Below are 15,403 nucleotides of genomic sequence, written 5' to 3'. Positions count from 1 at the left end.
CTGCCCCTCCAGTCCGACCTCCTCTCTGCTAGGTTTTGTTTGCTCTATAACCATGTCACACTACGTCTGCTTTCACTCCTGACAGACAAGAGTCAGGGTCATGCAGCACTGTACTGTAGGAAGATGGAACGTGCTTTGCGTCTATAACACTGTGTGTGTGTGTGTGTGTGTGTGTGTGTCTCGTAAACACATATTTAAAATATATATATAAATGCCCATGGAGAGCGATTATATTCAGAATCAGAATCTGGTTTATTGCCAAGTTGGCTTGCAGGTGTTGTGATGCACACCAGTCAAAAATATACACAAAATGAAGTAGTCTTAACTAATATAAAAAAGAAAGAAAGAAATTTACAGTACAGAAATCTCAAAGATATATTCTAGGTGAGAATGAGATTAAAGGTACAAAATATTAACCAGGAATATGTACAGTATGTATAGTGTGCAGTTAATAGAAAGGATAATAATATTACAAGTAATGTTCATTTAATATGGCATGTTAGCTCAACTGTGAAACAGCTGTGAAAATGTAAGATTTATGGTATCTAATGTTATTGTGTAATAATGTGTAATGTGCATTGGTTGACAGAGTCTTGTTGGCCTTGTTGATGAGGCCAACAGCAGATGGGAGACGCTGTTGTAGTGACGGGATGTTTTGCTCTTGACAGGAAGGGGAGCATTTCAAAAAGTTTATGTCTAAGGTGGGAGGGGTTGGCCATGATCTTTCCTGCTCACCTCAGCATCCCAAATGCATGCAGGTCATGGAGGAAAGGCCCACTTCAACCACCTCCTACTTTAAGCTGGGTATTGGTACACGATACCCTTGGTATCAACTGAAATAAATTGATATCAAGTAGTATCTAAACATCTCCAGTCAAACGATACCTGCAATCCATCCTTTTTGCACCCAGAGCTACAAAATATCGCTATTTCTAAGGACTTGCTCACAGCCAATCAACACAAGCGTTCTTCAATTAAATACGACATGTGATTGGCCCACTGACACAGCAGCTAGAACCCGTCTGTGGTGGTGAAGTTGTGGTGAATTTGAGTTAGTGCGTTTTGTAGTTCTCATCCCCATGAGAGATGAGCACATTGAGGGTGATATGAGCAAACTTCAGGAGCTTAGCAGTTTGAAAGTGTTGATGTACAAACATAGGAAACAAAGACATCAAACTCAAGTTTTTTACCCTTCCCATGTACATGTTCTACAACTTCAACAGGATTTCTAGGAAAGCTCATCAGTGCTTTGCAGCATATCTGATTAGTTTTCTCAACTGCATCTCCAGACAAGCAGGCTCGCAGTAACAGCGGTGCCACATGACTTTACTGTACATTCAGCAAATATATCAGACATACATACTGTATATTCAATACATTTGTATCTGTGTGTTTGCTTTCATGTCTAAAGCTTCATGCAAACCCACACTTCAAGCTATGCAAGATCGTTTTTATGTGGCATTGCATTCAGTGTGTGACCTCAAAAATTCCTAACATGACCCTAGCACGAGCTGTCTGAACATAACAGCTACAGTCACTGTAGCATGATACCCCTTCTGTTTGGGTTCACTATGGCTTGAAGCAATCATGCTGATAAGTTTGATGAAGCTTGGCTGAACTTTGTCACTTCAGGAACTCTCTGTCCTTCCTCTGAGAGCAATTCAAACATCACACATCACACCTTCTGCTTTCTGCTTTTCTTTCCTCTGTGCAGCAGTACACATTCATCCATTGACTCCATGTTTGTTTACTGCTGTGGTCATGGAAACACTCTGATTAAACTAGCCTATTGAATACTGAGACTGATAACCAGTGTGTAAGAGCTCACGTTGAGTATATTCACCAGGTTTGAACATTAGCACCAGTTAGACCAGGTATTTCCATCTTGAATGATACATGGTTGTGGCCTTAGATTTTTGTTTTTGCCATATCTATATATAAGTATATGTGTTTTATTCTAGTGGAGTGTTAAGACCAGCAAATTCAAAGCCAATCAGGACTTTTGTAATGCGCAAAGCTAAGTCAGTGATTATTCTCATGTGAGTGGCAGCAATTACTGTTGCCAGCCTGGCTGTGCCATCATCCACTCCACATGCTTCATGCCTGGCTGTTCCACTCTCTGTGTATACCTGCTTTGTTTTTTGGTGGTGGAACTGTGGCACCGTGAGTGTGATTACACTGCCATGCTCAGTAACTGATATACACATCGGGCAAGCACATTAGCCATAATGTGAGTGGTTTGTCAGTGCGGTGCATTGGAAGCCTTACCTAACAGGCTGTTAAATAAGATGTGCATTCAACCTCATTCTCCATTGTCATTATTATCAGTTGTAAGCTGGGGGGTTGCACAGCCACCCAGCCAGTCAGAAAAGCAACAGATATTAGAGTCCTTACCAGTGCTTTATACTGTGAGTGTGTGTGTGTGTGTGTGTGTTTGTGCGTGCATTTGTGCATGCGTGCCTGCATGTATGTGTATGAGTGTGTGTGTTTTTTTCCCAGATGATGGAAGATAAGTAGTGGGAGTGTGAAAGGTCAATCATGAATAACAATCTTCAGTATGTCATAATTCCGCTAAACCTGCGCTGGCGTTCACATCTACCAGTTGATAGAGACCAGTCATCAGACAGCATAGTGAAAACCTGGCCAGCTCATATCAGCATACACTCACACCATCACTGGAACACAGGCATGAGTTTCCATCTCACATATAGCAACGACTGAATCAATACAAGTAAAAATACATGACACTAAATACAACTTAAAGAAAACATCTCTCATCACCTGTCATAATCTCATGTGTTGATTACATGAAAATGACTGAGATAAATGAATAAGAGACTAACATAAACACTACAACTTATTTGTAGTAATAAGCGATTACTTTATTTACAAAATGATACATTGACTACTCCCTGCTGTTCATAAAACACTAAAACTGACCATAAACCCATACAATTCAACAAAACTAAGAATCTACAGTTTGTGAGATGTAAGTAAAGTAGTAAAGTACTAGTCACAGTGAAATTTTGGCCTGAGGAGAGCACCAAACTTATTAGGATTCATCCTCTGCATGTTAGGCTCTGAAACAAATTTTATGGCAGTCCATTCAATCATTGTCCAAATTTGAAATATGAAAATTGCTTATGTAGAAATTCCTACAATCCAAAAAAGCATTAAAGGCTGATGTCATTTGTTTATGGTGCTACTGTAGTGGTCCAGTATGTCTGTTACTGGGGAAACATCCCAGACCATTGTCCCAAACCCTTACTGCATACTCTAGCTTTCCTTTCATCACTGGATGTGCTCTTTGTTAATATCAGGCACTGAGCTGGTAGGTGGAATGCTGGAGGGGATTTTAGAAGACTCCAAACAGCTCTGTGTGTATCCAGGGGGCGTAAAGATCATCCAGGGCTTTTAATATTACAGAGCCGGAGGCTGGATGAGGGATGACGAATTAGTTTCTGTGTCACATTTATTGAACTGGACTCTTCACCCCGCGCTCTGACAGGCTTTAAACTACAGAAAAGAATACAGGCACTGTTGTAATAAATGGTTACTTGTTCTCTCTCTCTCTCCCGACTCTGTTTATCCATCTCCTCCTCTCTTCCTCTCCTCCTCCTCTGAATTTCAGTCCATTGATCCAGGACAGCAGTTCACATGGGAGCACTCCAACCTGGAGGTCAACAAGCCAAAGAATCGCTATGCAAACGTTATCGCCTACGACCACTCCAGGGTCATCCTCACACCTGTGGATGGTGAGAGACACATAATCATACTGTTAATGATTTATTTAACCTCCAACGCAGAGAGAGCCAGACCTTCATTTCAGAACACTTATCTTAAGAGACAAACCTTTATTTCTGATTTCCTCTGTTCCTCTGTTTTATATGCGTATTTCATCATATTTTAGTAAAAATCCTTCTTGTTTTCCGACTTGCTCTTATCTTAACTTGCTTGCTAACGTTGTTCAACATATTCCTTGCTGCAGGAGTTCCTGGTAGCGACTACATCAATGCTAACTACATTGATGGCTACAGGAAGCAGAATGCTTACATCGCTACTCAAGGGCCACTGCCAGAGACGCTGAGTGACTTCTGGAGGATGATGTGGGAGCAGAGGACCTGCACCATTGTTATGATGACCCGCCTAGAGGAAAAGTCACGGGTGAGCCTCAAATTGACAAATAGTGAAAAATACATGAAGACAATACTCAGTAGGCTCACGGTGTAAACTGGGGGCCCAAAGCACTTTAAATACAGTTAGTACATTAATAAATAGAGCAAACAGAAAGCATTAATATAGCATAAGTCAGCCACTTCATTCATTTTCTTCCATACAAGCTAAAGTTATCTCTTAAAAACCAAGTCCAGGTCTACTCTTGGGGCTTGATTTACTAAGATCGCAAATAAAGAGTACTAAACTGCGTGTGCAGTCCAATAGATTGCACGTTTGGTTAGTGTGTGTTTTGGGGGTTATCTACTTAGAATAACAACGCAAATGACAACAGGTGCAGACAGCAGTATTTTAGAGGATTTAAGAGGGTTTGTGTGTTAATGGAGAGTTTGGACGAGCAGAAAGCCCAAAAGCGTAAAATGAAATGTGTCATACTGTAAGTCATCAGGACAGTGCATGTTGTTGCTGTTACAGTCAGCCAACATTGAATCAGGATGCAGAAAGGTCCTAAAAGCCTATTTTTTCCTCTTCTTGTAAAAAAAGGTACTTTTTCTTGGTGTAATGTACTCTTATCACTTACTTGAAACACTACTGTATTTGCACAAATGAAAATATATCCGTATGTTCAGCTGTTCTTACTGCAACTCACACTTTACAAATCTAAGAGCAGGTCACTTTTTGAGCAATTATTGTCTGGACTGAATCGATGTTTTCATACACACTCATTACTAAAGGAACACCTTTAGAATGATCATTACAGGTTTCTGAGCATCACTCTCTGCAGCAGCATCACCCAGTTAGAACACATGAGGTATGAGACATTCAGGGCCAGCAGGGCAGGGACGGCACTCGTATGAGTAATGATGTCAGCCCTCCTTCACACTGTTAATAACTCCACAACCAAAGGGCAGAACTGAGTGTCACAGCAGGGTGCCATTATTATTTCTGACAGAGACCATCAGCCCTCTGCCGGAGCCAATAATACCCATCTGTGGGTCAGCCAGAGGTGCAAGAAATATTAGGTGCTCTCTAACCTGTGACACAGGTAATGGCAGCTGCTGATACCCGAACACCAAGTGACTGTCTGTCCACTGTCTCTGCTGATGTCAGGGTCTAATGGATTCCAGTTAATGTGCATCAAAATCTATGTGGCTATGGTTAAAAAAACTAAAAAAAATACAGTTAAATACAATTTTGTAACAACTCTTAAAATCTAAACTTTAGTGGCTGATAATCTAAACAGTAACAGAGTTGGTAGCTGGTAACCTGTTGATGCTAGCCAGCCAAAACTGGTTGCAAAACTGGCCAACCTACTAGCTAGCTCATGAGCATTCCATACCATGTTACAGAGTTATATAGAACTGCATGGTGCAAAGGTAAGGTAAAGCACACTTTATTGGTCCCGCTAGGGGGACATTCAAAATTGACACAACAGTAGCCTTGTAATGGTGAAGCGAAAAAATACAATAAAAATAAAATAAAATAAAATATAAACAATCTCTAAAATAATCTCTAATTATATAAATCTACAATATACATACATTCCCTATACTATATACAAGTGTGCAATGTTCCTGGGATTAAACAGTGAGGACAGCCTCAGTCTTATTAGTAGGAGTGGGAGTTACTGGGAGCTGTGGTGTTGTACAGTCTGATAGTATGAAAGAGACCCACAAGCAACCTTGCTACTAGATGATATTTAATGATTTGCAAAACCTTGGCTCATGTTCAATGATATTTTTTTTTTTACCTCCATTGCCAATGTTTTGAAAGTCATTTCTTTCAGCAATATGTACACATTGCAACTACACGGTCGCCCCTAAAGTTAGAATAAAATATTTTTTACTTCTTCTCATGGGATAATGTGATGTATTCATGATAGATAAAGTGTAACTATTCTCAAAATTGTATTGATCAATCTCATTGCACCTGGTCAAAGGTGATTACTGATGTGTATAAATAGAAAATAAAAAGAGGAATGTGTCTGAAAACTAAATTATTCCAACTTTATGGGCGACCGTGTACGATGTTGTTAAGTTTAGAGCATTTGAAACATTTGAGGAAAAGATTGTGGTCTTGGTTGAAAAAGGCAAACAGTTAGTGAATATAAAATCTGTGCAGCAAAATCATCCAATATGAACATAGGGGGGGGGGGATACGGACCTGGTCACAACTAATATCATAGCTGCCTCTATTGTGGTTGTAGCCATCACTGTCACTACTGTCAAGATGCTTTCAAACTGGTCAAAAGCACCAATTCACGTGTGAACAATTGAAGAAACAAGTTTACTACACCTCTGCAAATAAATCCACTGATTGAGGCAACTCCACTGTAGTTACCTAATGTCAGTCTGACATTCCAAGATCAGGAATACTGATGATTGTAGAGTTATATCATGTTCATTCTCTGGGGAGTGTGAACTAAAGCCTACAGTAACTGTCCTTGTAAGTCTACATTGTAGCCATGGGAGGAAAGATGAAGATATAAATAAATAGGAATACATATCCCATAAATATCTCTGCCAGATTTAATGGGTATTAACTGTCCTGCACGGTAGCAAAGGGTTAAACAGCAGTTGTTAATGTTGAACTGAACTTACAGCTTTTCAATTGGGATAAATCATTTAATGGACTGTAGTTATTTAATCGCTCAATCTGTAGAATCCAGAAACAAAGCAGTCGTTTACAAAAAGTAACACTGAGTCAGCAATTTGCATTTCAGCACTATCAGCATTTCAGTGAATTGCTTATTATTTTACATTTAAAGCAGGTGGTAGTGTTATAGATGACTCCTGGAAGTCATGTTTCCACTCCTTAGAAAGAAAACAGACGATGTGATTGCAGAGTGGAATTGACAGCACCATCAAGCACACTGATCCTTCACCTAAAGCCCTGTTCCTATTAATGACTATTGAGAAAAATACAACTGGATTGAGCAGATTTATTATAATACATAATACCAAGCATTAAATAGCTCATGTACCCAATCACTGTCCTCCAGCAGGTATTCACCATCTAATCATTTAAAACCAGGCCACAGAACACGATCACCCTCCCTGTACAGTGTCATCTGTTCATCTTCACTACAGTGTTCACCTGACATTACACTCTCAGCTTATCCCACCTTACCACTTGGAAATGTTCCATGACTTCATGAAATGTACAATACATCACAACACTTTAAGAAATACTTGCTAAAAAATATAAATGCTGCAGTTTGGACTGGAGAGCATTCTTATAACTGTTGTGGCTCACTGTGGCAGTCAACAAGTGTCTGCAGTTCCAGGAGGTCACATTTATGGCCATCAACAGTAGCTCCACTAGACACTGGACACTAGATTTGGACTCCAGGAGAACCCTTTATTGTCCCTGTCTGCATTGTAGTAAATGGGAAAACAACCAACATCTCTGTTTAAAAACAACCCAGCCAATATATCCATGTGGGCCTCATGATGGTTTAACTTGGGCTGCAAATATGGGTTACAAGTGGGTTTGTCCACAGTTTCCATGATGGCCCCACCTCTGTTTGCCCATATGGGCTTCAAGTGGGTTCTGACTGGGTTTCAGGTGGGACCCAACTGAGTGAGACCCATGTAGGCCCCATATGTTTGCCAATATGGGGTCTTAGTGGGATCAGAATGGACCTTAAATGGGGCCCATTTAGCCAGCCCACATGGGGGGGGGGCCCATACAATATGCCCTGTTTATGCCCATGTCTACTTAGCCCACTTACATCCCTAATGGGGGTCATACAGTCAGCCGACGTGGGCTTTACATGTGTGGCCCATGTTACTGAAACCATGTGGGACTCGCAAAATTTGCCTAGTTCAAACCCATGCCCACTCAGTACCCACGTAGCCCGCATTTAACCCATATTATGAATTATTTCTCAGCAAGAAAATAGTGTCTCAATAGTTAATGTCACTTCTTCTAATGTGTATCTTGATGCAGATTTGTATTCTTTCATTAAGAAAGTATTAAAGGAAATATTTTGTTTGTTCAATAACAACCTGGGTTATATGTGTGTAGCTCAGCCTCAGACCTTCAATTTTATAAAACTGTAGTTATAGAAGCAATGTAATTTCTGAGGTTTGTAACATGGCAACATTGCTACAGATACAGTAGGTTCAATGGGGCATGAAATTGAAACAACGCATTGTTAAGAGTGCATTATTGCACAGGAAAACCATGAGTGTACACAATTACAGCAAGAAGGTCAAAGCTGAATCAGTGTTTTAACTTTGATGCTTCAGGTTTTACAGAGGACTCAATATGCAGATATATCTCTTTCAATCAAATTGCAATTTTTATGTTTTAAAAATTAGTTCAGCTAGACCACAATCTTTTCATACACCCTGATAACTGCAGAAGTAGCCATTGTCTTTAATCACTGTTGTAGAGGGGCCCTGTGTGAACATCTAGTTTTAATTGCTTCATCATTATTACTTTATATTTGGGTTTACAGGCTACATAATCCTACACAAAGTTGGTTTTAAATCAAATTAGCACAAAGTTATTGACAGACAGAACATTTGGGTCTAGGTATTGCTCCAGCCGGGGCATATATTGCCTTGTGTAGTGTGGTGTGTGGGTCACATGGGGCCAAATGTTTTGTCTTGTGACCATAGTAGTTGAACCTGGCTTTGGCTGTCACAAGAGACACATAACAGGCACCACATTTTCCAGTTTTTAAAAGCATCTATAACGTTTTGGGAAAAAACATGAAATTACCGCAATTTATGTTGCTCCTACCTAAAAGCAGCCAATCTACTGTCTTTCATTTCACTAAATGTGAAATGAAAGAAAAAAGAAAAACAAGCCATGCAATAGAACTGCAGTTATGACAAGTGTCAGCAGGGTCAGTAAGTCACAGCCAATCAGCTGCTCTGACAGTCAGACAGCAACCAGGACCTCAGAAAGACACGACAGGCTCTTACAGAGATGTCGACCCTCTCAGCTATTATAAAATATATGTTAGCTAACAGATACCTGGTTAAATATAGCAGGGAGAAGATCTGGAGTACACAGCTGAGTAAAATGTAAATATCATTTTGACAAATGAGCAATGCTGTTGTTCCTCTGGTAATGACAGTATGTCACATCTCTAGTATGACTTGTGTGTGATTTGTCCAGGTGGTGAATAAGCTCTTTACACATCTATGACCAAAGCCCATGTGGCCTTGCACTCAGCCACGGGCCTCCACCAAAACAACTCCCCCACCACACACACACACACACACACACACACACACACACACACACACACACAAACACACAAACACACACACACACACACACACACACACACACATACACACACACACACACAAACACAAACACAAACACTCACTCTCTCTCTCACACACACACACACACACACACACACACACACAAACACAAACACAAACACTCACTCTCTCTCACACACACACACACACACACACACACACACACTGGCCAGGTCTATGAAGCGTAATCCCTCCATCTGTTATGCCAAGCTCCTGCAGCCTGGCATTCTGAGGCCACCAGTCCCCTCAAGTCAGCACTGATGTCGAAATGTATGTTCCTGTCCCCTGCCGTCACCCTCTGAGTCCATCCCTCCTACATCCAAGAGTGTAATAATAACAGCAAGACTAACAGGGCTCTTGCTGATTGTACCAATTAGTTATATGACTCAGTCTTTTTAGTCTGAAGAGCCCTTTTTAAACGCTGTCACCTCTTGTCCTTTTTGTGTTCAGAAAGCTGTATTTATGAAAGCATTAAGATGTTTATACTGTTACTGCATGCAGCAGGTCAATAGGTCTCTGACCTTATATTGGAACCATGGCTTTCTTATCTCAAGTGTTTTGTTAATGTTAATGGTCTGGTAACATCTCACTTGCAGCTCTTTTCTTCTTATTGTTCTTTTGATGCAGTTTTTACCGAAGTAGCTTTCTGAAGTCTCTGAAACCTGAAATTCACTTTGAATGCTTTTTAAATCCATATTTATTAATTAACTTACGTTTATGTAATTTTTCGTCCTGAAAACGTCTGGTTATGCATATACCAAGAAAACATCTTTCTTCAGGAGAAAGCTAGCTGGGAAATGCCCCTCTCCAATTACACAAAGTGACTTTCTTGTTTACATGACATTTAAAGAATCAAATTATAGCAGAAAGCTGGCTGTAGTCCTGATACTAAAGTGCATGTAAATCCACTGACTGATCCTTTTGCAATCTAAAACCCATTTTACAGGCTTACATGTTAGTTACACTTCACAATAAAATCTCTAATGAATTTATACATGTGATAAATGTGTTATTTTCACAGTTAATCAACACAGGAAATGTTTTTCACATCTGTCACTCGTGTGTCCTACAGAACAGGCACATTTACATTTTATGAAATGTGTCAATCTGAGTGTATATATCACCCCTAGTGCATTTAGTGCAGTGGTCTCCAGCCCTGCATGTTGTAGGTATTCCTCACTCTAACACACCTGATTCTAATTATTAACTCATTATCAAGCAGCTGAAGTTTATCAAAGGGCTTGATAAAGAGTTCATTATTAGAATCAGATGTGTTAGAGTGATGAGATACCTAAAACATGCAGGGCAGTAGCTCTCCAGGAGCAGGGCTGGAGACCACTGATTCAGTGTAATCTGCACTAAGAGCTATTTTAATCACTGTTATATGTTCTGAATTTATTAACAGCTTCAAAATGGATTGATCAAGGCTCTAAGTCTACCTATAAGCTTTCCTTTCCCCTTCGTCCGCTGCCATGGGTGGAGAAATAAAAGCCATGCATCAATAAATACAAACAATGTTGATTTCTTCCTGGAGAGCCAACATGAAAGCTATTCTGGTTCAATACATTTCTGCTGTCAGTCAGCCTGGTGAAGTTTGTCCTCTCAGGTCGTCAGGAGCTGCAGCTGACAGACAGCTGGCTCTGTTGGCAGAGATAGCTTAAAAGGTTGGAGTCGGTGTGGACTGAACGGACAAAATTCTTCAGTAGTACTTAAGCACCACTCACATCTCACTTTTGATGTAGTTTCCTAGTTAAAGCCTTTCTAGTAATAGTGTTAAAAATGTCATCTTTATCCTGAGGGTGGGACTAAAGAAAAGGCCAAGGGCTCATTCAATTGAAAAACGTTCCTCCTATGGAGAGTGTGAATGTGCAGAGTCAATTTCAGGCCAATCTGAGATGTGTTGTTTTTAGGTTTAAAACTGACCACAAGGTTGAGATACCATGATCTTTGTTCTAAATCATCAGGAATCATTTTCTCAGGATCAGGACAACACATTTCATTTCAATCCCTCTAACAGTTGTCAACATCCTCTAGACCAAAGTGCTTGTGGATATATGTTCAATAGACAGATTGATAATCAGATGAAGTGTTACATTTCAGAGTAGTAATGGTTTCCCTCCTCTCAGTACTACTCTGTCCCTCTCAGATTCATTCTTTCTGTATATAACAACAACAGCAGCATTATTTTAATGACTAAAACAACCTGTGTGTGTTTGTATGCAGGTGAAGTGTGACCAGTATTGGCCTAGTCGAGGCACAGAGACATATGGAATGATTCAGGTGACCATGCTGGACACTGTGGAGCTGGCCACATACAGTGTGCGGACCTTTGCCCTCTATAAGGTAAGAACTGTAGACAGGATGCATAGCATACGCAGTGTGACAAAGTAAGATAGGAGAGTAAAGCATGAATAGGGTTCATTTTAATTTCCTTGCAAAATTATTCCTTCTCCAGAAGTGGCAGATTTTGGCAGCTTCAAGACATCACATGCTTGAAGAGGAACTTAAGATCTGGAATATCAGTGTTGCTATTATCAAGAAAAAAGTGTGTAAGCATGTGTATGTTCCCTCACAGAATGGCTCAAGCGAGAAGAGAGAAGTTCGACAGTTCCAGTTTATGGCCTGGCCCGATCATGGAGTGCCTGAGTATCCCACCCCAACACTGGCCTTTCTACGCAGAGTCAAGGCCTGTAACCCTCCAGATGCTGGGCCCATGGTGGTCCACTGCAGGTGAACAAAATCTTACACCAATACTGAACGCCTCAGTGTGCTCCTAATTGTTAATTGGTAGAGAATGTACTGTATATAGTTGGATGACAATATTAGGAGAATAGTAAAGTTTTTGGCAGGCTCCACGATAACCTTCAACAACCTCTATCGTACATCAGTTTTGGATGTTTTAGGCCACTGAAAGAGAATTCATAAAAAAATTGTTTTTTTAATTGCTTTCGAATGTCAAAATGGGTCAAATTTGACCTAAACAGTATGTAAGGTTTAAACAAGCATGCAATAACATTCATACCAAGACTGTTTCTAAGTCAGTGAATCTGTATAAAACAAGTCATCTATACCAGACTTTTTGAAATATATATATTTTATTCAAACCTAAAAAGGACATAGGTAGGATCAATTCTTGATGTGCAATTAGCAGTGTTGGCAGTAGCAATGCTAGCTAATGGATATTACCTAGTGTGCACTGTTTTCCTCCTCTGTACAGTATAGATCAAAGATACACAAAAAACACAGGATTGTTGGAGTGATGCAGTGGGATGCAGCCGGGAGGAGGCTATGATGTCAGTGTTTCTCACTATGCCTTCCAGAGTGGTCACTTCAACATCGATGTGAATGTAGAAGAATAGTTCAATTAAAGCTTCATTATGCCAGAAGGAAACAAAAGAAAAAACTTTCCAGATATCCTTGGCACATGCATACTCTGCAGTCCTGTTTATCAAGCCAGCTGTGCTGTGAAGTTTCATATCAAACGTATCAAAGGAACAAGAGAGGCATAGATCTGAAAATCTAGTCCAGTTTTCTCAAGGCAGAGTGCTCACTCCCTGCTGTGCAACAGACGTTCATTTCACTTCTACTGCCGAGTGTTGAGAAGTGATGTCACAATCTAGCACCTCACGCCATAATAAAGGGCTGAGGCAATGTCATGTTGTTCATTACACATGTGTCTGGCATGGTAACAATGTTCTTCAGTACAATTATATCACCAGAAATTCACTTTAACTAAATGTAAGGGTAACAGACAAATAAAAGGACTGAGAGGGAGAATATGTCCATTTTGCAGAGGGGGTAACTACAGGATAATGCTGTGTAGCTGTGTGTAAAAGAGTTAATCGCACACATTTGACAGCTGGAATGTTCATGCAGTCTGTGGTTTTTTGCCTCACAAACACGGACTGTACAGACGTTAGTTATAACCAGCTAGCTACGAATGCAACAATCATATGTGCAGAGTGTCTCTTTTCCTCTCACTCAAACTAAAAGCTATTTAACTCACGTGAATGCAGCTTCACTTTAACCATTCCCAGGACAAATGTGTGCCTACTTGTGTTTTTGCAGTGACTTTACATACAATCTTACTGCTAAGAATTCCTATAATCTGCCTCACATTCAGTTTTAAAAAACCTTACTAGTAACACAAGAAGAGAAGGGTCATAAATTAAGAAATATAACAGCAAAATCTGACATTTGCTTACATCAGCTAACATTAGCCACCATAAGCTACTGCTCATACATCCCAGTAAAGCTGTAGCAGGATCTCTGAGTGTATTAAACCCAGCAGTGTGTTTCATTGTTTTACATTTGTAAGTGGAAGACTGTTATTTCTTCTTTCAAAACTAACATAGTCTCACTTAAAGTAATGTCCATTTTGATAAAGCACCACTTATGTCAGTGTAATTGAAATAACTCAGTATTGGGTGTAAACAGGGGAAACAAGCTGACAGGTGCATCAGTCTACTTTAAACGTAACTTGACAACCAATAATTTGCTCTGCCAGTGCCGGCGTGGGTCGAACAGGCTGCTTCATTGTGATCGAAGCCATGCTGGAGAGGATGAAACATGAGAAGTCTGTCGACATTTACGGCCATGTGACGTGTATGCGAGCCCAGAGGAACTACATGGTGCAAACAGAAGATCAGTACATATTCATCCACGAGGCTCTGCTAGAAGCTGCCACATGTGGCATCACAGAAGTCCCTGCCCGCAACCTGTACGCACACATCCAGAAGCTCACCCAGATCCCCGCTGGAGACACCGTCACCGCCATGGAACTGGAGTTTAAGGTAGGTGCCTTTTGTTTTTGATTGTTTTCACCTGGAAGGCATGGTAAAGATGTACAGAAATATTATACATCCAGATCAGTTTACTCATGATGGAGAGTATTACTCAGTATGTGAAAACAGCTTCAGTCACATCTTTTGAGACTACTCTAATATTGAGACCCACTTTATACGTATGTTCGAGCAACTTGCATCAACAAAAAACAAATATCCCATATCTACTTTCTAAAAGTGAATGATGGATACATCTGATAAGACTTTACATATTAAAGGACAGTGGGAATTGGAACTTAACACAATTATAAAAGATGACACATGGGAAGATTTATATGCTGGATGCCACATGGGGGGGGCAGACATGGGAAGAATTTGATTGGAAGGTGAAAATGAGGAAATTAAGATTAGGTTTTTAAAAACAACTTGACAAACAAATGTTGAAGAAACTGTGGTATGGTTGCGGATCATACTCCATGCACCAAAATCCACATTTTAGAAAGATATAAAGAAAGAAATGGAGAAAATCTTAAGAACTGACATCCCCACTACTATTCTTATTGGACAAAGAATCTGAACCCTGTTTTACCATTGGTCAGCGCTATCTAATGCATATATTGTTGATGACATCAACAAAAATGATTACTATTAACTGGATGAAGTCTAACCCTCCTGCCAAAGCACAATGGATACAAATATTCAGAAACATCTACCTGATGGAACATATGACAAACTACAGCTAAAAGTGCCTATTTATGAGGAGATGGACCCTATTATTCTATATCTTGGTTAATATTTTCATTCTCTATGTTATATATGTACAGTACCTATGGTGTCTATTTGGACCCTGTGCAGTATTATTTATGTACCTTACATATGTGTGGAATGAAGCCCATTCTAAAGGTGATTTTGTTTTGTTCTGTAATGTTAAAATTGCCTGTTAATATTCATGAATGGCAATAAAGTTTGTGTATATATATATATATATATACACACACACACATACATATATGTATGTTATGATAAACTCTCCAGGAAGTTTACTCTCCAGGGAATGTACCAACATAGCTTAAAACACACGCTTCCCAAATTGGGGGTCAGGATCCCAGTGGAGTCACAGGATAAATCTGTCAGATTGTAAACTGATTTAAAAAACCA

At 39.9% G+C, this 15,403-nt stretch overlaps 1 protein-coding gene across 6 annotated transcripts in view; it reads left to right on the top strand.

Annotated features, from left to right (window-relative positions):
- Positions 1 to 15,403, top strand: part of ptprfa (protein tyrosine phosphatase receptor type Fa) — a 237,993-nt gene that overhangs the window by 205,358 nt on the left and 17,232 nt on the right. For all 6 annotated transcript variants that reach the window (XM_062423814.1, XM_062423813.1, XM_062423815.1 and 3 more), the window contains 5 exons: positions 3,632 to 3,755; positions 3,989 to 4,164; positions 11,685 to 11,804; positions 12,037 to 12,191; positions 13,969 to 14,254. In XM_062423814.1, the coding sequence (XP_062279798.1) occupies positions 3,632 to 3,755; positions 3,989 to 4,164; positions 11,685 to 11,804; positions 12,037 to 12,191; positions 13,969 to 14,254 (861 nt within the window). The remainder of the gene's footprint in view (positions 1 to 3,631; positions 3,756 to 3,988; positions 4,165 to 11,684; positions 11,805 to 12,036; positions 12,192 to 13,968; positions 14,255 to 15,403) is intronic.

This window comes from Scomber scombrus, chromosome 8 (genome assembly GCF_963691925.1).
Source record: "Scomber scombrus chromosome 8, fScoSco1.1, whole genome shotgun sequence".
NCBI lineage: Eukaryota > Metazoa > Chordata > Actinopteri > Scombriformes > Scombridae > Scomber > Scomber scombrus.
This window is presented reverse-complemented; position numbering and strand designations above follow the sequence as displayed.